General features: G+C 34.4%; 1 protein-coding gene across 1 annotated transcript in view; it reads left to right on the plus strand.

Moving 5' to 3' along the window:
• Nucleotides 1–23,123, plus strand: part of CNTLN (centlein) — a 192,433-nt gene that overhangs the window by 134,110 nt on the left and 35,200 nt on the right. Inside the window, exons 16-18 of the mRNA XM_032206274.1 lie at nt 1,197–1,371; nt 4,934–5,027; nt 5,690–5,913. Of these exons, the coding sequence (XP_032062165.1) occupies nt 1,197–1,371; nt 4,934–5,027; nt 5,690–5,913 (493 nt within the window). The remainder of the gene's footprint in view (nt 1–1,196; nt 1,372–4,933; nt 5,028–5,689; nt 5,914–23,123) is intronic.

Below are 23,123 nucleotides of genomic sequence, written 5' to 3' on the forward strand. Positions count from 1 at the left end.
AGTAGTAACAGTCTCTGAATTTCTAGATTCAATCCTTTCTTTTTCTAAATAAAACATTCCTTGTAAGCATTCAAATTAGAAAAAAAAATACACACAGTTAGAAATATTTCTATTCTACTGCGGCACATTCGAAATACTACATTGGTTTCTGGTTTTGCCACTCAATAAGACATACCAGTATGTCAGTACGGGTATGGGAAAGGATAAACGTGTTCCCATATAAACTCTTCATTTTCAGGCCTTTTAAGTAGCTTCCACCTGTAAATCATTGATTTTCACAATGGTGCAACCTAGTTTGAACTCGGTTGTGCCTTTTTAAATGCCTTGGTTTAAAAAGTAACAAATCAAAATTGCTTTCAGTCAAGAGATTCCTTCAGAAATGTGTTTGCACAAAAGGTGATGAATAACCATTGATGATATAGAAGGTGATATGTCCAAGACTTCGTATTTTAAGAGAGACTTTACTGATTCAGAAAAAAACAAAAAAAGGTAATCTGAGGCAAGGACATGAAAAACTGGAAATTAAAAAGACATTGATATTTTAACAACAGATAACAAGTTTAAGGAGAAATTTAAAGTAGAGCATAGGTTTCACATCCAGTTTCTCTGTCTGGCATGCAATTTAAATAGGAAGAATGCTGAGTTTACAGAATTTAAAAGCACTCCAAAGGGGTGCTAGATAGAGATTTCAATGAGGTACAGTTTCTGAGTTTGTCTCAGTCAATGCTACAAATAAAGTTCAATTGAAACAAAATGTTATTCAATGAAGTAATGTGCATTTTCTTGATTTCCTATCCAATGTGAAAATGAAGGAGAGAGGAAACTTTGTGTATTTTAGTCCACCATTCACCAACTAGAAGTACTATCAAGCAGTTCTTAATGTGTCACTTTTATAGACTAACAAAAGCTGTTGTTTAAGAAACAGATAATGTCTGAGAACTCCATGCATTGTATAGTGAAACTCATTTTGTCTGGGTTGACCTGATAAGACAGATTACTTCCTTTCTATATTTCTAGATATCTGTTGAATAAGTCAACTTAGTACCATTAGTACTGTTCAGATTTTATATTAGTTTCTCTTTTTTCTTGCATGTGGTATTTTCTGTGTGCTTGCTTATTGGCTGTTTGGAACTTTTAAATGAAATTGCTAATGTTTAGCTTAATTTTGTATTGTTTTCCCTAATGTGCTGTTTTAGTGACTCTGAAATACCAGCTTCTGAAACTTTGGAAACAGTGATTATGAAGACAGTGCAAAATATTGATCCTGTGCCAGACAGAAGTAAGCAACAGGGAAAAAAACAAATACAAGACAGTCAAAAGCCCTGCAACATTGCTCATTTAGAAGGCAAAAGCCAACGGTATAATAAAAAGGTATATAATGTAACTTGTTTTGTTCTCCTGTGCAGAGTATTGAAGTTTAATAGTTAGTATTATGACTGCTGTTCCCCTCATAATTAATTTGACTCTCATTGTAAACTGGAAAGAAAATCTGCTTGCACGTATTCAGTGGGTAGATTTTCATTATCATTTAGAATATTTTCTGAACAATTAGTCTGCAAAGAATTTGGAGGATATATCAGGAGTGTAAAAGCTGATTAAAAAATGTAAACCTGCTGTAAGCTAGTCCTGCTGTCTCACTGTCAAGACAAAGAATGCCTCAGACATCCCATTAAGCTCTAATTCTTCATTAAGCTATACAGAACAGGGTGACATAGCCTGTAACAAAGAAATAGCAACATCTCTGTCTTCCTCTAGCAAAATGGTGTGATGACTTATCAGACACAAACATCTTTCTGCTAATTTGGTGTGTTCAGAAAGAGTTGTCCCCATCTTGGATGCTTTTGGCTCTAGCTCTGTTCAGGAGATTCTTTTTAGAGCAAAGTGTTCTTTCAGCTTCGCTTGGCCCACTTACGTTAATTTCTGGGGTTTGAACCCTTCGTCTCATTCCTGACATCTATATGCTATTTTCTGACAGAACAGGGCCAGCTGGTTGTTTCCCATATCTTTAGAAGCTCCATACAATCTGTAACAGATGACTCATTTTTGGACTGCAGAAAAGTATCTAATAATTTTACCCTCCTGTGTTGGCCCAAATAAATTACTTTAAATCCTGGAATTTAAAACACAAGCAGACACTCTTAGTTCTTAGTTCAAGAACTGGGATACTGAATAACTTGCTGCTGTTTGAAAATGACCTTGAAATTCTTTATGTTCAGTGATAGAATAAAGAGTTTGGAAACAGATTACCTTTTCTTAGTTTCCAAAATTTTAAAATAAATACAAACTCTCTGGTCTCATTACATGTTCTTGATTGTGTGTATTTATGAGAAGATATATTTTTCTGTCAGAAAAGCTGGAAAATTGAAAATTCTTCTGCAACTATCTGTTGGTATGGAATACACAATATTCGATCATGAGTATATGATATATGTGAAACTCTGTCATAGTGTCCTACTCCTGTTACCTCCTGCCACCATGAACTGAACATCTACAGGACAGTGCATCCAGCTGAGGCTAGGCTATCTAGACACAGCCAGTACCTCTTCTTTTTGCTTGTATTGTATTTGCTATCTGTTCCTACTGGAAAAGACAGAAGTATTCTGATACACTTCTTTAAGAGACTGGGGGATATGGAGCATGCACAAGAATTATCACAAGAGTGCTAAGCAGGTATGTATGCTTCAGCGGAGGTTCAGGAGAAGCACCTGAAAACATGTCTTACTGTAAAAGCATGGAAGACGGCACTGAAAAAAGGTTTAGCATTGACAGTTCTTGGTGTTCCTTGCACCATAGTAGACTTTTTACCGGTATTTCAAACAGCAAAAATTATAACAAAAATCTTAAATCCCTTCTGAGGGAATCACTCCAGTTGGGTAGTGGTGTTCTCACACAAAAGGCCAGAAAAGCTCCTTACACAAAACTTGTAAGTGCTGAGCTATGTCTGTTGTTGGAGGTGAGATTGGTAATGGCACAAAGTCTTTCTCAGTTTTGCCCCATATGTTGTAAATACATAGTACTCTGTGAGGTATCAGGAGTCGTTGACACTCTCTAAACTCATGAAGTTAGCAGAGCTGTGGCCTAGAGTGGAGATAGCCATCTTTTCACTGCAGCTATGTATGGTTATCAGCTGAGAACTCATGTCTCCTTGACATATAATCAGCGTCTCAGACCATCACTGGTCATACCTCACATGTCTTCAGTGCTGTACAGTCCTCTAGCCATACTGATAGGGACTTAGTACGAGTTTCCATTGTTGCGTTTGAGACACGGGAAAAAATAGAATTGATTAAGAGCATTCCCAAAAGAGACAGACTTTTTTTTTTTTTTTTTTTTTTTTTTTTTTTCCCATGCACATCCTATTTGCTTGTCCTTCAAATTATGTGGAAATTGTACAAATCTAGAATTCATGGCTAAACTACCATGGAATGTTGGTACTTTTTTCAATGCAATTAACAGATTATTCATTCCTAATTACCCTTATACATTTGATGAAAAGGTCCTTTAATTATGAGTATTTCCAGAAATAGAATCATAGAATCATAGAATATCCCAAGTTCGAAGAGACCCATAAGGATCATCAAGTCCAACTCCTGGCATCGCACAGGTCTACCCAAAAGTTTAGACCATGTGGCTAAGTGCACAGTCCAATCGCTTTTTAAATTCAGACAGGCTTGGTACAGTGACTGCCTCACTGGGGAGCCTGTTCCAGTGTGCAACCACCCTCTCCATGAAGAACCTCTTCCTGATGTCCAGCCTAAACTTCCCCTGCCTCAGCTTAACACCATTCCCATGGGTCCTATTACTGGTGTTTACAGAGAATAGGTCACCTGCCTCTCCACTCCCCCCATGAGGAAGCTGTAGACCACAATGAGGTCCCCCCTCAGCCTCCTCTTCTCCAGGCTGAACAGGTCCAGTGCCCTCAGCTGCTCCTCATACATGTACATGTACATCTTCCTCTCTAGGCCCTTTACCATCTTCATTGCCCTCCTCTGGACACTCTCCAACAGTTTAATGTCATTTTTGTACTGTGGTGCCCAGACCTGCACACAGTACTCGAGGTGAGGCCACACCAGCACAAAATAGACCTCCCTCAACTGACTAGCAATGCCGTGCTTGATGCACCCCAGGATACAGTTGGCCCTCCTGGCTGCCCGGGCACACTGCTGGCTCATATTCAATGCATCGCATTATATCACATAGAAATTAATTGGATCAACTGAAAAATTTGATAAACTTTGCAAGCTTCAGGAAAATACATGTTTCAAAATATACCAAGCATTTAAAAGTGAAGGAACTAGTACGTTGATTTTGGTGTAAGCCATGCTCATTCTTCAACCTCTGTTTCTGTCATTTAACATCTTATGGGTTCAGGAAATACCTTATTTTTCAAATAGAGACATATTTAAAAGATACGCAGTTGATTTTTGTTGAACTGTACAAGCACAGGTTTGCATTAGTTGATGCACTTATATTCATGCATCTTCCCATTATGAATTAGTGTCTAATCTGATCTTATCCCTCTAGAAATAATATCACTATTCCTTTTAATGCATTTAAATATCTTGAAAAAAAAAAGGGATATTGTAGGTTTTCAAATAGTACATGTCTTTTTGCATACAAATAAATTCATACCTTATCTAAAAAAAATACTGTAGATATTAACATGCACTCCATTTTTCTTTTTGGGGATTCTTTGGAAGGGGTTATGATTAACAGTTTTTTATTTCTTCCACATTGATGGGAAAGACATAAATTTGTGCTCTTTGTCATCTGATGGTGTAAAACTGATTTTCAAATTATAATTCAGAAGAATTTTGTATATTTTTGAAAATAATTTTTGTTGTTTTGATTAAAACTGGAAAATGATGTAGTTCTGTGGCTGATGTGCCATTAGGAAGAGATAGTAAGCTTCATGCTTCTGTTTTTTATTTAGATCCATTCAAAGAATAAAGACGTGGAAAAGTTGCAATCCAAAAGGAAAAAGATCTACTATCTCATAACAGCTTATCCATCATTTCTAAGCAAAGGTAGGAATATTATATATTTTTGGCAAGTTCATAAGTAAGATTGACAAAGAATTCCTGAATGATGTTTCAAAACCTCATCCATTATGTTACACAAACTTGGTTTCTATTTGCTGCATGATTTGCTTGTTTTAAATTTACATGAGCACATTTTCAAAGCTTCAGGTCATTATTTTAAAATGAAATTGTCTCACAAAAAGTGACCATCAAACATCTTTTAGGTCAGCAGAGTTATTTTCTGTATTTACTAAATCCTGCCTATTGAATCTCTTGACTAAACTAATAAGGCTTTTCATTGTTTCTTGTTCTTACTTTCCCTCTGTGTCCAACATAGTCAAAGAACAAAATGAACTGTATTTTGGCTTAGACCTTAAAAAATCTGTTACCAAGTCTTTATTTCTGGTAATACCAATCAGAAGCTAGAGCCATATTTAACTTTCAAGTCCTTGTTGAGTTTGCAGAGTTGGCACTTTAGAAAAGAAACATCAAGCGTTTACAGGTTAAGTGAATTAATTTATCAGTTCACTTACTGAGAAGTTTTGAGTATGGTATCCTAGAAAAGTATTTTATAGGCAAAAATAGTGTTCTGAAGGGCTAGAGAAACATCAAAAATCATTGTGTTTATGATGGTCTGTTGGTTTAGTAACATGCTTTTTTATGTTTAGAGAACAGAACAAAAAGGAGAAATAGCATTTTCCAGAAACCAGGCTACTCTGCTGCTCTACTGCGGGAAAGAATTAAGTCATTGCAGCAACAGATAGCTGTTTTACAGAGTGAAAAAAAAACAGCAATATCTTCTGTGAAGGGATTTAAAGAAGTGAATGAAAAACTAACAACTCAGCTACATTTGGCTGATCAAAGACTTCAAACTAGTAAATTGACCATACAGGTAAAGTCCTCCTCATTATGGTGCCTTATAATGTTCAATTTAATTCTGTTATAATTTTGTGAAATTCTGATAACATTGTGTGTTTCTTAACCTATGATTGATATTATGAAATGCTATACATTAGCATGTTTTCTATGAGATAATGAATCAGTTGTTATATGCAGGCCTGATAAACTATTTTAACACACTTCATTAGTCCTTCTGAAAAATAACTTGTTTTCACACTAATATTTTACTTCTGTTTGAATGGTGGAGAGAAATTCACCTTCAGCTTGTTGTCTGAGAATTTTCCTGAGAATTTGGTCAGTCCACTTGAACTAGCACCCTTTCTCCTATAAAGAGAAGTCACTTCTGGAGAAACCATTTCCATCTGCCCCCCAAAAGGAATACTCAAGGCAACTGGAGTTTTCTTCCAGAAGGAACTTAAACCAGATCTATATAAACCCAGTTTCTCTGTCAAGGTAGAAAGCTACAGAATATGATTTATGAAAACAGAGACTGACAAACTATTTGGTTAACAGCCCCCAAAATGCCAGCTTCCTTATTTACATCAGTCTTCATTCCTACTTAATCCTTTCCCATACTATCATTCCTTTCAGATTTTCCCCATTCTCATTTATATATATGTATTTTGTGTTAATCTATATGCAGCTCCTCAGCTGGAATTCTTTTCTATTCATACTGTAGTGATTGGCCTGCCCTTTATAGAGCTGAATCAACAAACACTTTTGCAGTAATTGTCTCCTGTTGGTCACACACACATCCTGCTTCCAGAATTATAGTGCTACAACAGATGGACTTGCTGGAAGGAGGCAGACATTAAAAAAGAAATCAAATCCCCTCCCCCTCAAACTTCTCTGCATTTCTCTCTTTGCACAGAAGGCAGAAGCAGTATCAGGAGCAGCACTTCTCACTTTCTTAGGGCTGGGGAACTGCTAATTTCTAGAGAAGGAAAAACCTCATTTCTGTTACTCATTTTGCATAACTATATATATGTAATGAATTGTTCAAAAATAGTTTCCAAGGTCATTGGAACCAGTGGAGATCTGCCTATCTAACAAATAGTATCATAATGTAAAGTTTCATGGACAGTATAAACTTCACAGAGAGTTATGTATAAGTAATTTAGATAGAATATTCAACTTGCTCAGACATTGTCATGATTTGCCTTCCTAGAAGACTACACCTTAGGCATCCATAGGAGAGCAATGTGGGAAACATTTTTTTTTTTTTTTTAAAAAGGCCATTATCAAGAAACTGTGTTAAAAAAAATGTATGAAGGTAAGTCTTGTTGTAATGTAAAAGACTGACTCAAAGCAAAATAATATGTTCTTAGAAACCAATTTTCTTTCACTGTTCTTTTGGAAAGTTTTTATTTCTTTAAAAAAAAAAAAAGATTGGTCAACGGTCTATTTAAAGGGTGGTGCATTCTAAGCAAAATTAAATAAATGTGTTGCAGGTACTCAAGGAAAAATCTTTATTAGGCATGCACATTTTTTTCCTTCTCAGCAACCAATTCAAATTCCCTTTCTTATAACTAATTACTCTTCAGGTGCCATAGTAGTGCTACCAAGTGGGAAATTTAAAGCAAAGGCTTGGGCTACTTGCCAAGTGAAAATTAAGGAGGTAAAGCACCTACACAGTCACTGCAGGGTACATGCATGTTTTAGAGAGAGAACCATGATTCAGACAGATCAAATGATTGTAAAGCACACTTTTTTTTTTTTTTCTTTTTTTTTTTCTTTTTTTTGTGGTGGTGGTTTGATTGCTTTTATTAGTGTTATAAAAAGAATGCTATCTAGAAGTGAAGTTTTAAGGTATTGCAAGTGGAATTCTATTTTTTAAAACATTTTATTCCTTATTAAGAATACTGTTTTCATCATTGTTTCTCCTCAGTGTTCCTGTTAACTTTAGGTTCTGGAATCATCTTGCACAGGTAGAAGATAAAAACCAAGGGAACAAACCAAGAAGTAAAAGATTTAAGCAATCTGTGGATTCAGGGAGACTCTTACACACTTTAACAGTGTCAAAGTAACTAACATCCAAATATAACTTCTGTATGTAATCATGCTCCTGGGTAATTTTATATTAACAGCGAACTTGTGATGTTGGGCTAAGGTAAGTGTAGTGTTTTAGTAACTTAAACATCAACATCATGGACTTGGATGAGGTGTTGTCTGAATTTAACTAAGAAAATAAATCCATTAGGAAACAAGGGCAGATGTTTGTGCACTCAGTTCTTTGTTATAATCCTCCAGGAATCTAGTGCTAGAAGATTGACTCTGGATTTAGGATTTAAATGTTCCAGATGTTCATATCGAGACATTTTACAGTTCATCCAACCTACGAACTGTCTGGCATCTGTTGATTTTCAGAATATATGTACATATATAGTTTTGTGTATTTTTCTTGGAGATACACACACACCTGTATTTACGTTTGTTTCTCTTTGTAAGAGTTAGGAGTTCTGAATTTTTAGTTCATTTTTTGTTTAGCCTTACAGACTCTTTGCAGTAATGTCAATTTCTTGTTTTGTTTTGTTTCTGCAAAAGCAATTCTGTGCATATTTCTGCAAAATGACTTTAAAGTGTCTGCACATGTGAGAATCAAAGCTTGCATTCTCCAAGGATTTACATCAATACTGAGTCAAGACCGTCTGTTCAGAAGTACAGTAGTTACATTTTGCAATCAGTGTATAGAAATCACAGCTGGAGCTGATACTTAATGTAGAAGCAAAGGGATTTAGCATTTCCTTAGTTTCTTAGGAAAAACATCAGAAAGGAATTGTTAGAAAAATCCAGGATTTTTTTTTTTTTCATAAGATTTATTCCCCCCTACTCATTTGTATCACTACGTGACTGATTATAAAAATAGTCTATTTATTGCATACAGCAGAGCCGTGATAATTAGTGTTATGCAGTAGGTATCATTCTTGTTGGAGAAGTTCAGATGAAATTTATTGATAAAAAAGGAAAATTGTATGCAGGTTGTCATTAGCGCTTACCTTATTAAAGTTGTGGCCACTCTTAGGTCTGCTTCTGAAAGGTACTGTAGGATCTTTTGCATCATATTTCCAGTTTCTCAGGTGATGTCATAAATGCATTTCTTAACAGAAAGCCATAGACATTTGCAAAGTACTTGTATAGGGATGCTTCACTAGGAAACATGGATCTCAAAAGATGGAAACAAGTCAAACAGCCAACCACTGACAGGTCCTTTGGAGTGGATGGTGTAAAGGTTTAAGTAAAATTTTTCAGATGCATTCTTGCAGATATACAACTACTTTTTTGATGAGTTGGATTTTTTTTAGAAGTCAGTGTATGTTTTGGCTGCAGCTCAGCTTCGTTTTTTTTTTTTGTGATAGCATCCATAGCGTTATAAATATCTTTCTAAACTTTGTTTAAACTGTTGAAGTTTCTATTTTCTTTGGATTTTGAGGGAACATTTCTTTTTCCTGAGCTCTTACTGGGCTTTTTAAATACAGTTTGCTTTTAAGACAAAAGCGAAGTTGATCTGGTGGATTATCTCAAGAACAGAAAGGTGTAAGCATTAAAAGCAAAAAATAATAAGGCTAGAAAAAGCTTTATGTTTTTAAAAATATGTTTGTGGCTTTCTCTACATATTCTCTTGACTATTGTTTGCTGCTCAGTTTATCAGTGAACAGCTGAGAATTCAGAGCTGCATCTGCAAATTCAGCAATCTTCACTCTTCTTATCGTACCCAGATATGAGTAATAACTAATTTAGCATTATTCAGTTACCTCAAAACAAAGAAGAAACTGATGATGAATTTAGATGCATTTAAATTACTGACTTAACTATTGTTTACACAATGATTTCACTTTAACTTAAGTTTTCATGTGGAGTTTTTCAATCTATAAGTTTATTATTTATTTACATTGTAAGTTTTGTGTGTCTGTTTTCTTTAAATTATAAGGATTCCTAAATTTTAGGAATAATCCTGAAATTACAAGCTAAATTTTTTAAAATTATTCATCAGTAAGTCAAAACTGCTTTTTGAACTTTCTCACTTTTGTTCAGTAGAATTGTAGCAAATACATAAACATTTTGAAAACTTCTGGTATCTTTTAAATAAATATTGTCCCATTAGAAATTCTTCTAAACATGTCCAATTCTTTTAACCTAAACACTTTCATAGGTAACCAAGTTACAGCTTTTTGACTGCTCTTTCACAAAAGTATTTCAGAGCTCTTGTACTTTTTAAAATTAAGTTCATACAAAAGCTTATACATTCAGTGTCATCTTTTCTAAATAAAATAGATTTTTTCTCCAGTGGCTTAAAAATTTATTTTTCAAGATATACATCAGATAATAATATGTATATGCAGAATATACAATTGATACAATTTTATGAAATGTTTTAGAAGTCTTCTAATAAAGTATAAATACAAATTTTACAGATAGACTGTGCAAGAGTTTGCAGTTACACCAGTAGCATATACAGGAATTCTGATTTTCATTTATAGCTTAAAAAAAAAAAAAAGTAAATAGTGTTGCTGTAATGACCTAAGGTAATAACACATTGAAAATAAACTAATGAAAGTTCAGTTTGTTTCTTTCCTGTTCCGCAATGCCCCATTCTTACCAGACACATTCACATCTAAAACATCTTACTTGTATCCATTGTAGAAATAAAAGTAAATAATAAAAAAGTTAAATATACCTATTTAACATCTTTGTCAAACCTCAGTGCAAAATCATGTCACAACCACCCAACCTGGGCACTGACTGTAAAGAAGCAATCAAAGAATTGTATGAAGCTGTTTTCTGGAAGAGCCTGTTCCTAAAAATGTCAGAGCAAATGTAGTTTCTCCCTCCTCCATGTCTGGATAAGTGTACAGATTGAAGTGTACAGATCCTTCTGTGTCTGCTGTGAATAGCAATGGTCTTGGTTAATATGCAGGTACGATAATCTTTAGGAACAATATTCAAAAATAATTAAATATAGAATCTGAAAAAATCAAAATAGCACATTTTCTGTTTTACTTATACGTACATGTAAAATTTAGAAAAATTGTAAAGATAAAGCAGAAGGGTTAATAGTATGATAAAATAGGATATACTGCTTGACCTTTCAAGAGTTTGTAAATGCAATCTAAAACAGCAGAGATTTACCTAATAAAACTATGTTCAAGTGGGAGGCTGAGGTCTTCTCAAAACTTACTTGTATGTAAATAGTATGTTCTTCTGAAGTCATACTACAGTTATCATTTTGTGTGAAGGCCTAGAAGAGACCTCTTTGATGGCACAACAGACAATTCAAATGTCAAAACACACTCTCAGTTTATGTGTTCTTGAGAGAAAGCCATTCTTCCTGGTCTTGCCACAATGTTCCAGACCTAAATGACAATACTGCCTATGAAAATTGTCTATTTCAAACTTCACTCCTATGGATATTAAGTTCTGATTCAGGACCCTGCTCATAGTTTTTGAAGACTTCGCTCTAAAGAGAATAATAGACTCTGATATATCATAAATTAAACAAGTGACATTTAGGTTTACTAGAGTTTTTCTGAGCCTAATAAATTGAAAATCAAGCTGGGATGTCAGACTTATAAAGGCTAGAAACAGAGACAGACAAAGCTGTCTGATACTGTGAGCCTAAAATTCTCCTCTTTCTATTCATAGTCCAAAATTCTATTAAGGATGTAATAAACTAGCTGTTTAGCTTGTTAAATGTATCTGGTCAAATTTCCAGTTCTTTAGTGAGGAATTCTCTGTATAATTTTTCCTCTAGTAAACAACTGATTCTGCATTGCAGCTGGTATAACACAGTTCTCAAATTTCTATTTTCTATTCTGTCAGAGAAGTCGACTTGGAAATAAAATGAAGAATTGCTAAATGGTAAACATGAAAGTAACTGCCCTTTTAAAATGTATGTAAACCAAAAATATCTTAGCAAATTTTATTGTTTGTTGCACTGCAAACTTTACAACATTTTGAAGTTGGTTCCTTTAAAGAACTACACTGTAAAATATATTTATCATGAAATTGTGCTTTCATTACAAAACAAAAATAAAGCAAAATACCTTTTACATTTCTATTGATCTCTGAAGAAAAATTACAATAAATCTGTTGAATTATTGATGAACAACAGTTGAAGTACATTGCATGTAGGAAATGTGTCTCATTCATAAATTAAAGAGAACAGTTGGCATGAACTGGAACTATGAGAGTTGTTTTATATTGCTGTCAAAATGAAATAACTTACAGATAGGTAAATTCTAGAAAAATATACTGTAAATAAAAAATTGTGGAGACTACATGAAGTTCATAGAATATACTTAACACCAATACTGTGTATTATTTTATCATATCATATAGAAATTCTAAATGTTATGCTGCTGTACTAAAAGAAAAAACCTGTATCAGGATTAGCATATTCTTGTACTGTAACAAATATAGGTAGTATACATATCTGTAAGCATATTTAATATAAACATCTGATAGTATAATACAGTAATATGCATGTGTATACATATTACAGTAAACACTGGAAGATAAGTTTAATATTTAATATTGTAATATGGAAGGTATACTGTAATTTTTTAGTTTATTGGTTTCATGTGAAATGTAGCTTACTTTTCTCCACCTTCCATGTGATTTAATCAACTGTTCTTTGTACAGTGAATCCTACCTTATTACTAGACAAAAAACAGAACTCATTTTAAATTTTTTAACCCCCAAATTTTCCTGAATAAGATACCATGTGGGACCTGGAAAAGCTCAACTAACATTGTCACGATAGGATTTCCTTTTGTCCTTCCTTTCTTGCTGAGTTGTTCTTCTGAGTAATATTTGATGGAAATATTTTGTCATTTAACCCTCAGTGCATATTCCTACAGTTTGCATCTTAATGTACTTAGGACAGCTCTTGTTCATGACAACTTTTTTAAGACCTTAACATCTTAATGATTTCCTTCCTTGTACAAGGCTTTATATATACATGTTAAATACCTAAGAAAACACTTTGCATCAACTTTAAGAATTATTTTTAATGCTTTGCATTTTTTTGTCACCTTCATCCCTTCTTAAAAGTATTTTTAGTTCTAATTCAGCTCAGGCAAAGACAGTTGTCTATGTTGTTGACTCTATAAAAATGATGTACAGTAAAAAGTCTTATACATGATATTTCTATGTAATTAGTTTTAAAGTTTTCTTTGTAATGACAGTAAGAAGTAAAATAAAAAGCCACACACTTACTCTGCTTCTCTTTTGGAAAAGGGACTAAATACGCCATATAAGAATATCTTCATTGAATTCAGTGTGATCTGCTCATTTAATTAAAGCTAAGCACTGAACTAGACTGGGTTCTGTCTATTATGTGAAGTTCTGTGGGTGTTAAATGGTTTTATCAGATAATATTTATTCACCATCAAGTCTCACCAAAAAAAAAAAAAAATTAAAACCAAAACCAGCACATTGATTTGGGAATAATTCTTTATTTGTTAAAGTGAGATTGCATTTCACCTATGGCAGTCCTTTTTCCTTACAGATGGCTATGGAAAAAATAGTGTGGGTTGCAGTTGGAACAGTACTCTTATGCTTGTTCACTGGAGTCCCCCCAAAAAGTATTAACACTAACTGCCATATTAACTATGACATTGATTTACTAACGATTTCATGCATATGCTTATTACCATATATATTTTTTTTAAGTTTCAAGATCTCCACGGTTGTAATACTTATGGTAAAAATGTATTTTTTGACTGTAGAGGTGCATGTAGCAGGTCTCCCTGTGGTAAGAAGTTCTTTTGCATTTTGAAATTACAGGGAAGAAATTACTTTAGAGGACATAGCTACATTTATTTACCTTTTTTAATATTGCAGAGTTAGTATTCTGATACACTGTGCAAGCATCTGTTTGTACCATTCTGTGGGTGCTACTAAAATGCAAGAGATACATGTCTTGGTTTCGATCAGCCGTATACTGTGCACATTTGAATCTCTACTTGTATGTAATTGCCTGCTTAATGTGTCCGATTTTTACCTAACTGTCTCTTTTCGCATTCTCAGAATAAGTAAAAGTTTTCCTGATTATTTAAGCATGAAAAGTTTTCAGAAGTCATGAGAAATTGGGGAAATACTTTTTCATTTTTTTATACTGTGAATGTTAAAGGATTTTTAAACCCTTCCCATAAGTGTTTTATACTGCGAAGGATAAGAAGGCTTATATAAACAAATATCCAAGGCTTAAAATCATTTCTTTTTCTTCTGTTCTCCTATTACATGCTTTTACCTTACTTCTCATTTCGTCCTAATCAATTAAATAAATTTCCATCTCTGGGGAGATAAGGAGAATAAGGTAGGTAGAGCAGGGTGTTCAGTATGGTTAGGTAAATATATGTAATATGAATTATTAAGAGGCAGTCTTATTCCTGATACGAGGAGGTGGATTTCCTAATAAGTTGAAGGAGCAGGGTCATGGGATTAAGAAAATGGTTCTAGGACCTGAAAGTATCTAGAAGTTTTATAAGCACACCCAGTTACATTGTGTGTCCCTGTGCTATGGTGATTAATTTTCTTCAGTGATCTTCACCATGTGTCATGTAGTATATGAATTGGGGTTAAATACTGTCACATGGTACACAGAGTAGACTCAATGTGTCAATTCATATCTTAAGGTTAAATCAGTACATATAAATAGTACTAAATCACTTTCTCTAGCTCAGAATCTCACGTACCATGAAATTAATTTTTCAGTTGATCCCTCACATGAATGATAACATTATTTTTTTCCTGATAATGGTTTACACCTTATGCATCAGTTCCATTTGGATATGCTATGAAATTTATGACAGTCTTTTTGCTGTTTGTTTTAGAGGTATAATCTTTCAGTCATTTTTTTTAAGCTAGTGACAACTTAAAAAATCCAAGTCAGTGCAGGAGGATATCTTCAGTCATTGACAGCTATTCTAAACTTTCAGTTATCCACCAGACACTGGCTAGAAGTGTGGATCATTATGACATCACAACAGGGTTTTTAATAAGAAAATCATTACATCATAATAAATCACTGCCCAAGTTCATGTTGAGCAAAGCTGAATGGCTGTCTCCTTGGAACCAGGAACTCTGAAGAAAGGTGAGAAGTAATTACCTAGTAGGTAATAAGTTGAGCATAAACTCCCAGTGCCATTGTGATAAACACTAGCATGTTTTTTTTGTTTATACACCAAGAATATATGAACTGGAGACTGTGTAATAGGAGCAGAGAGAATACATTTTCCTTGTCTTTGGCATGATTTGGCTGCTTCTAGAGTACTGTCTAGCTCCAATACCCAGAATCCAAGGAAGAGGTTGAGGGAAGTAAAGATCATTTGAAGACTTATGGGAAGGATTTAAAAACATGACATTCCAGAGAGCAATTAGAGTTTATAAAAGAGGAGGTTAAAAGATAACTCCAGTTTAAAAATCTAGGAAAAAGAAATTAGTTTCTAGATTCTTTAATCTAACAAAGGAAGACTGAAAAAAAAAAAAAAAAAAAGATTCTGTTTTCTTTCCATTCTGTATCCTTGAATCATACTTGATATGAGGACATTGCAAGCCATGTATAACAAAAATTGACATAGAACTCATACATTTTGGAAGATCTATTTCAAAACTTTGCACCATTACATATCATCCAATTCTACCATTGTTTCCCCCTTATTCATGACTTTTGCTTCAGATTTGAGGAACTGTTGTGAATTAAGGACATTTTGTAATGTAAAGATATAATACAGGTTATTAAAATTGAGAATATTGGAAAGTATATATTTTCAGGTGAGATTTGGGGTAAGAAAACAGCTCTCATATTGTACAATTAATCTAAAAATGAATTAGAAGTCAACTGCTTGTGTTGAGCAATGGGTAGCCTTTAGGGATAAAAACACAAACATGTTCTATAGGAAGAAGCATGGAAAAAGAGCAACAGACAGAGAAAGGATATGTTTAATAATGTGAGCTGAAAGCATGAAAAATACAAAGAGGAAGATACGTCCTCTGCTTTAGTAACACTTTTGATTATCGGAAGAATTTTGGGGAGAAATGCATGTACTTCATAGAGCAAAGCTAATCAAAAGTATTTTTGTGATGAAATTCAGAATGCATTTAATTAAGTGCTGTGTCAAAGAGATGTAAATATGGACAATAAACTTAAGAAAAGTCAAAGCAGTGCTTTATAAGGGTCTAATTGAAACCAAGGAGGGATGGTATAATGATCTTAAAATATCAGTTTGTAAAGAAGAGAAATTCTGAGGCAGAGGAAGTATCCTTTAATAGTTTGGATTGCAAGATAACCCAGTTCCCTCCCCACCATGGGCAGGGACACCTCCCACCAAACCAGGTTGCCCAAAGCCCCATCCAACCTGGTCTTAAACACTTCCAGGGATGGGGTATCCACAGCTTCTCTGGGCAACCTGTGCCACTGCCTCACCATCCTCTGAGGGAAGAATTTTTTCTTTGGAACAAATTTGTCTTTTCCAAGCCTACCCTGTTTCAGTTTAAAACTGTTATCCCTCATCTTGTCACTACACTCCCTGATAAAGAGTCCCTTTCTAGATTTCTTCTTGGTCCCCTTTAAATGCTGGAAGGAAGAAGTCATCACTACTCAGAAACACCAAGTCATGGCACAGGGAAATCGATAATGAAACAAAGGGAATAAGCTAAAAGAAATTAATGTTCCATAATGAGCAATAGGAACATTCAAAGAGATTCTTCTTCTAGAAGAATCTTCAAGATTCTTATTCAAAGAGATTCTTCTTTAGCAGAAGAAACGTAAAAAGAGGGAAAATCTGCATTTATGGTGTAGTGTATACGTAGTTGGGGCTTTCATTGTTCAGTACAGCCCTTTAGATTCTCTGGCTACAAAGCTGAGAGAAGACTAAAGGTCTTTCACAGAAACAAAGAATTTTCGAGGTTGGAAGGAACTTCTGGAGATCATCTATTCTACCTCCCTGACTCAAGTAGGGCCCAGAAGAGGTTGTCCAGAACCATGTCCAGATGGCTTTTTAATATCTCCAAAGAAGGAGACTCTACAACCTCTCTCAGTCACCCTTCCAGGAAAAAAAAAAAAAAGCATTTCCTGATGTACAGACAGAACCTCCTGTGCACAGCTTGTGTGCATTGTCTCTTGTCCAGTCGCTGTGCACCACTGGGAAGAACCTGGCTCTGCCTTCTTTAAACCCTTCCTTCAGATATTTGTGCACATAGGTAATATCACCCCAGAACCTACTCGTCTCCATGCTAAACAGCCACAACTCTGTCAGCTTTTCCTAGTAGGAAGTATGCTACAGCATCTTAACTCTAGCCATTCCTTGGACTCACATATGGCCCTGTCTCAGTCTTTAATTTAGGTAGTACATAGCTTGATGAGGAAAAATCTGAATATATAAAATTAGGTAAACATTTTAAAAATATTTCTTTCATATTCCTTAGTCCAGATGTAGGTTTGACTAAGGAAACATTTTTTTTTAGTGAGGTACTAGTGAAATATTTAGATGAGAAAGCATTTAATTCTAATTGATAACAGTAAACTTTTTTTTGAGTGACCCTTCTTTGTTACAGGCTTGGCTTCCAAAGCATCAAATACTTATTTTTCAAATTATTGTTTGTGAAAAGTAAAAACTTTGGCAGAAAATAATAAAAAATACAACTTACTATGAGAAAAAATGGAAATGAATTTTGATAGAGAATGATTTCAATTAAAAAGCTGGAGATTGTGCACTTGAAAAAAAAAATTTGGAAGCTCTCTTTTGACAAATAAGGTTAAGATAATCTTGAGAAAAGCTAAGCAGTAGGAGACATACATTTCCATTGTTTCATTATAAAAGCTTGTATTGAGGCCTGAAACTACAGGAAGTTTACTTCCTGTAATTTACAGTCTTCTCTACTTTGAGTAGATTCCCTGAAGAAAACAAAAAAAGTCATGTTGTATTTTTAATGAAAATTAATTTGTTAAGAAGGCTATAAGTATAATTTAAACATAGTATACTTTTATTGGTGCACACTATAATATATATTACTGTATACAGTTCAAAAGATACTGCATGCTATAGTAAATGCCTCAAAAGATTGACTATTGGACTGTCCTGGCTGTGTTTTTATTCTTTTGTCAAGAAATGTAAAATTTTAAATAGTGTCATTTCCATTATTCAGCAGCTTCTTTGTGATATTTGTTCTTACTTTTCATAAAAAGGAGTTAAAAACTTCTTTATATATACAAAAATGCATTTTCTTATTTACATATACTCACTGTGTATCTCCAGACTTGTCTTTGCACTGGCAGATTTTGTCGTAGACATCCTGTGTAGGGTATTCAGTTTATATATGTCAGATCCTCAAGGGCCATGGCTTTTGCCAGATGAAGCACTTTTGATTTTGAGGCTGATGAAACACAGTGCTATTATTGATCTGTGCATGACACAGCCTGTCTCTCTGCTGGCAGAGTGTAGCAACATTTATCCAGGAATTTGTGAAATGTCACTCGGATCATGTTCATAAGGTAAACTGTGCAAAAACCAGGATCCAAGCAGAGAATCCATGAGGAATTGGACGTGACTCTCGTACTCCTTTGTCCTATCTTCTAGGTCAGGCAAAGTGTTACTTGTTAAAACAATGTCTGTGTTTTATATCAGATGTTGAAAAAGTATGATTATCACTAGGAACACCCTGTACAATATCGTTGTACTGTTGTTTTACTCGGTATTTTAGGTCACTTGGGAAAACAGTATTTTAAGTCAGTGAAGGTGATCTAAACATTGCAAGTCTATAATTTCTGTTTGTAAAAGAAAATGACAGTTCTTGTATGCTTCCAGCTAGGAAACTCTGCTATTCTCTAAAGAATTTAACTTTTCTTGCTTCACTTTGCCTTTAGAGATGTGGCAATGCATGTTTGTCATTAGGATGTCAGGAAGCAAGAGTGGTCAAAAAGCATGTGACTGTTTCTGACAAAGTACTGATATTTGCATGTTTTATTTCTTTATAAATCATGATTGAATAAGGCTGCCCAGTTTTGTTAGTAGCAAAAGCATAAGTCATGAAAAATAAGTTAAATAATAAAAAGGAATGCTGCCATATGCTGTTTAACTATTAGTAGAGGGTCAGATGTGACTTTTTGAGGCATTTGTGGTAAACAGTGTTTCAGCTACAGATTCACTGTTAACTGCGAAGTGAATGTTGCACCTTCTCATTAAAAATACAATATTAAAAAAAAAAAAAAAGGTTTTAAAGTGTGAAAAATAACATCACCACAAAACCATGCAATTATTATTTTTAAGCTTCTATTTCTAGGAGAGATATAACAATAACAATCTGAAAGCTAGCCATGAAGGAAAAATAATTATTGTTATATTAGCCACCAGTTTCAATTTTAAGCATTAAGGTAATTAGAAAGTTTTCAAGATCATTTGATTTTAAAATACAGTTGCTAGTTAAAGAAGGAGGAAACAAGTGTTGTTGAAGTTTAAGGTCTGAGTTTTGCTATTTTATATTCCAACTATAACTGATTTATTTTATTTCTGTAAGATAATTTCTGTAGTTTGAATTTCACAATACCAAATCAAGATTTACCTAATCACTTGAGTGGCAACTCAAGTTGTTGTTGTTTGTTTGGTTGTTTTTTTTGTCTATTGATTTTTGTCTTGCTTTGGTTTGGTTTGGTTTGTTGTGTGGATATGTATGTTTCTGTTGCAAAGGTCTAAAGGCTGGCCAGATACGATTATTTCTTTCTGAGAAATGTGTGGATTGTATTTCATAGCATAAAGGCCACCTGCAAGTCAAATCTACCACTCTTCGTAGTAGAAACATTCACAGCTTATCAAGTGTTATTTTTCACAGAGGATATTTATTTTGCTACTTAGCACTGGTGAGGCATTCTGTGAGATACTGTATCTTGTTTGGGCACCACACTTAAAATATACATATTGGAAGAAATCTACAGGAATTTTAGGAAGTGTTGAAGATGCTACCTATGAGAAAAGATTCAAGGAAAGTAATTCCTGAAATAACAGATCGATGATAAACACTGATGGAGTGTAATAGGTCCCTTCCGATGTGTAAAAGATTATTTTAAAAGGCTAATGGTCAGTATGTGCTTCTGTCTCTTTTAAGGTAAAGCATAAAGAAATAGACTTATTTTTTCAAGACGGATTATTGATATCTATGACAGATGTTCTCACTCAGAGGGCACTGAAAACTGCGAAAGGTTGACATGGGCATTTTTGCAGTTATACCAAAATTTTCAGGGGTAGTCTACTTACATTGCTTTGTGCAAGCGCTAAATTTAACATATTCGTGACATCATTTCCAGTCTTGGTCTTGCAGTACTTAATTTTTTGTCCTCTTCTCATTCTCAAAATGGAATGACTGTTTTTTACCTACCTAAGACTGGAAATATATCTTAATACTGAAGAGTATAAACAATGGCACTTACAGCTATTCTCCATAAACTTTTATTTCTTGAAAACCAAGTTCACATTTTCTCTCATGCAGTTTATTATTCTTTGGTTTCTAATAATACCTATCATTAACCAGAAGGGCCCATAACAATAGCTCCCACACCTTATTCTTGGGGTAATTATTTCAGAAGGAAGTATATCCTAGAAATCTGGATTTAGCTTTTTACTAAAAGAGGGTGGATTTAGATTACGTATTAGGAAGAAATTTTTTTACCGGGGAGGGGAGGGATGGGCTGTGTGAAGCACTGGCACAGGTTGCCTGAAGAAGCTGTGGCTGCCCCATCCCTGGAAGTTTTCAAGGCCAGGTTGGATGGGGCTTTGGGCAACCTGGTGTAGTGGGAAGTGTCCCTGCCCATGGCAGAGAGCGTTGGAATTGGATGATCTTTAAGGTCCCTTCCAACACAAACTATCCTGTGATTTGGATATTCTATGAACTCTAGGTTGCAGAGTTTTTTTGAGCTCATCCAGAGTTAAGCAGGTAAATCTTCTTCACTGGTTCAGCACTGTAAAACATCAGTTTCCTGTACTTAACCTTTTTTGTCTACTGATCCCACGATGAGATTTCTCTTTCTAGTTTAATGAAGAAAAAGAATTGGTCTTCTGGGAATTGGCTCTTATTCCCACAATCTCTTGGTTAAGTTTGTGTCTGTAAAGTTATTGCTCATACTTTTTTGTCCTGTCTACTCCCCTTCACTTGAAAACGTATCCATAGCCAGGAGTGCAAACCAGAAAAGCACAGCCTCTCACATTACTATACCAAAGAAGACATATAAACCTTTGGGATTCATTTGATGTTTTTTCATCTTTCTGGGCATAAAGGATTAGGAGCAAAGAATTAAGACATCAACAACAGTAGGAATGTGTTAAGAACTAAGACTACTTTTGAGACCAAAAAATAAAAAAATCTTATTTGGGTTCTATGCATGAGGTTCCTTTTCTGTAGCATGCTTTCCTTGTGATTATCCTCATTTTTCTCTGTCTTGGGCCCTGGTTGTTGCAGACAATGAATAATGGCTCACAGGATTTGTTGGCATCCCTACAGAAGTCAGACAACAATACACTTCTTTTTACACTAAGGGAAGAGTTTTTATACTTTTGAAGCCACGTATGTGTGCCTAAACTGCCTGGACTTCCTAGACCTACTGATAGAGAAGATAGGATAATGTTAGTACTTCTTGCTGATGCTCTGCACCATCTGATTTTTTATCCCTAAGTGTCATTGGCAATTAGTGAAGCAGTCATGTACTCTTCCCATAGTTGTGTTGCGTTCAGGTTCATTTTACGTCACTCTGGCTACCTTTGATGCCTAATGTGGCAAGAAGTTCTTTCTTGGTAATGGAGATTGTATGGCTAGCCATACCGTGTCTCATGAGATTCAGAGGCACTGGAAAAGACTATATACTGTTTGCTGTCTGAACTGTGCCTATGCACAGTTTTCTGTTCATTTGGAGATTCAAAGGTGGTCCTGTGATCTTTGGGCTGTTATGTGCATCAAATAGGAATGTATGAGTCAACCTGTATATTCTTATCTCAGTGATGCAAGCAGAACAAAATGAGGGAAATATTAAGAGATGGCAGTTGTAGATCTGCTTGAGGCTGGATCCTTGGATTGCAGGGATCTGGCACAACCACAATATTGCCTTCAAATTATTCATGTATGTGAAAAAAATTAATCACCCAAATGAGTCACACTGTTGATCATAATTATGATATAGGGAAAATATATTTCAGTTTACATATTAGCCAGAAAATACATCTTCTCCTTAAGGTCTCTTCAGTACGTTAATATATAACAGAAGGAATACTTTACCCTAAAATGTTCGCCTATGTCTGTTGTTCTAGTTGGGGTTTCAATGATAACATATAATACAAATTAAAGATAAGACTGTAGGGGTTCATTTACGAGAATCCGGGGATGAATTACCGCTTTAAATTAAATGCAATACATTCTAGAGTTAATTTTTAATGCAATTAGTGATTTTGAAAAATATCTCCTATCCTGATATCCCCCCCCCCAATGTCTGTCATCAACTTCCTCATACCCCTTAGAACTGCCTAGCAATATGCCTTTATTTTCTTACATGGAAAATCAACGTATAGTATATTAATATTTATACTGTATTACCTTTATATGACTAGAGAAGTTCCAGACTCTTCGATCTTTCATTTTCCAGCTCTTTGTTGTGTATCTATATTTTTGACCTGCTCTGTGAGAACCCTGAACATTTCCAGTAATTAAAATTGTTAATTTAATCTACACACAAAATATTTTGCTTTTACATAATTGACCATATGAAAAAAAAAAATAATAATAAAGCTCCTGAGGACATTTTTTTCAGCAAAAAAATTTTTGATTGTGGAAGCAGTTACAAATTATTGTATAAATAATTTTTATACAGTTACAAATTATTGTATAAATTCAAACCTACATATATATTAATACATTTTGTTTCTCAGATACTGCAACCCACCTTTGATAATATTTTCTAGTACCTTCAGTATTTTTATCTCAAAATACCCATATGGCAACTCCAAACCTTTGTGTCTTTTAAAAGTGATTTCTGTAAGTTTACAGAAAACAGTCTTTAACAGTTTAAAAATTGAGATTTAAGTAAATGAGAGCAATATTTAAAGATGAGGCCAGAGTATGGTAGATGGAACAGCTTTCCCTACACGCACAGAATTCCTGCCCACTCACATTGAGATGCAGAAATATTTCAATAGAAAATGGTTCACTCTCTAAAACAGATGGAAA

Source organism: Aythya fuligula, chromosome Z (assembly GCF_009819795.1).
Source record: "Aythya fuligula isolate bAytFul2 chromosome Z, bAytFul2.pri, whole genome shotgun sequence".
NCBI lineage: Eukaryota > Metazoa > Chordata > Aves > Anseriformes > Anatidae > Aythya > Aythya fuligula.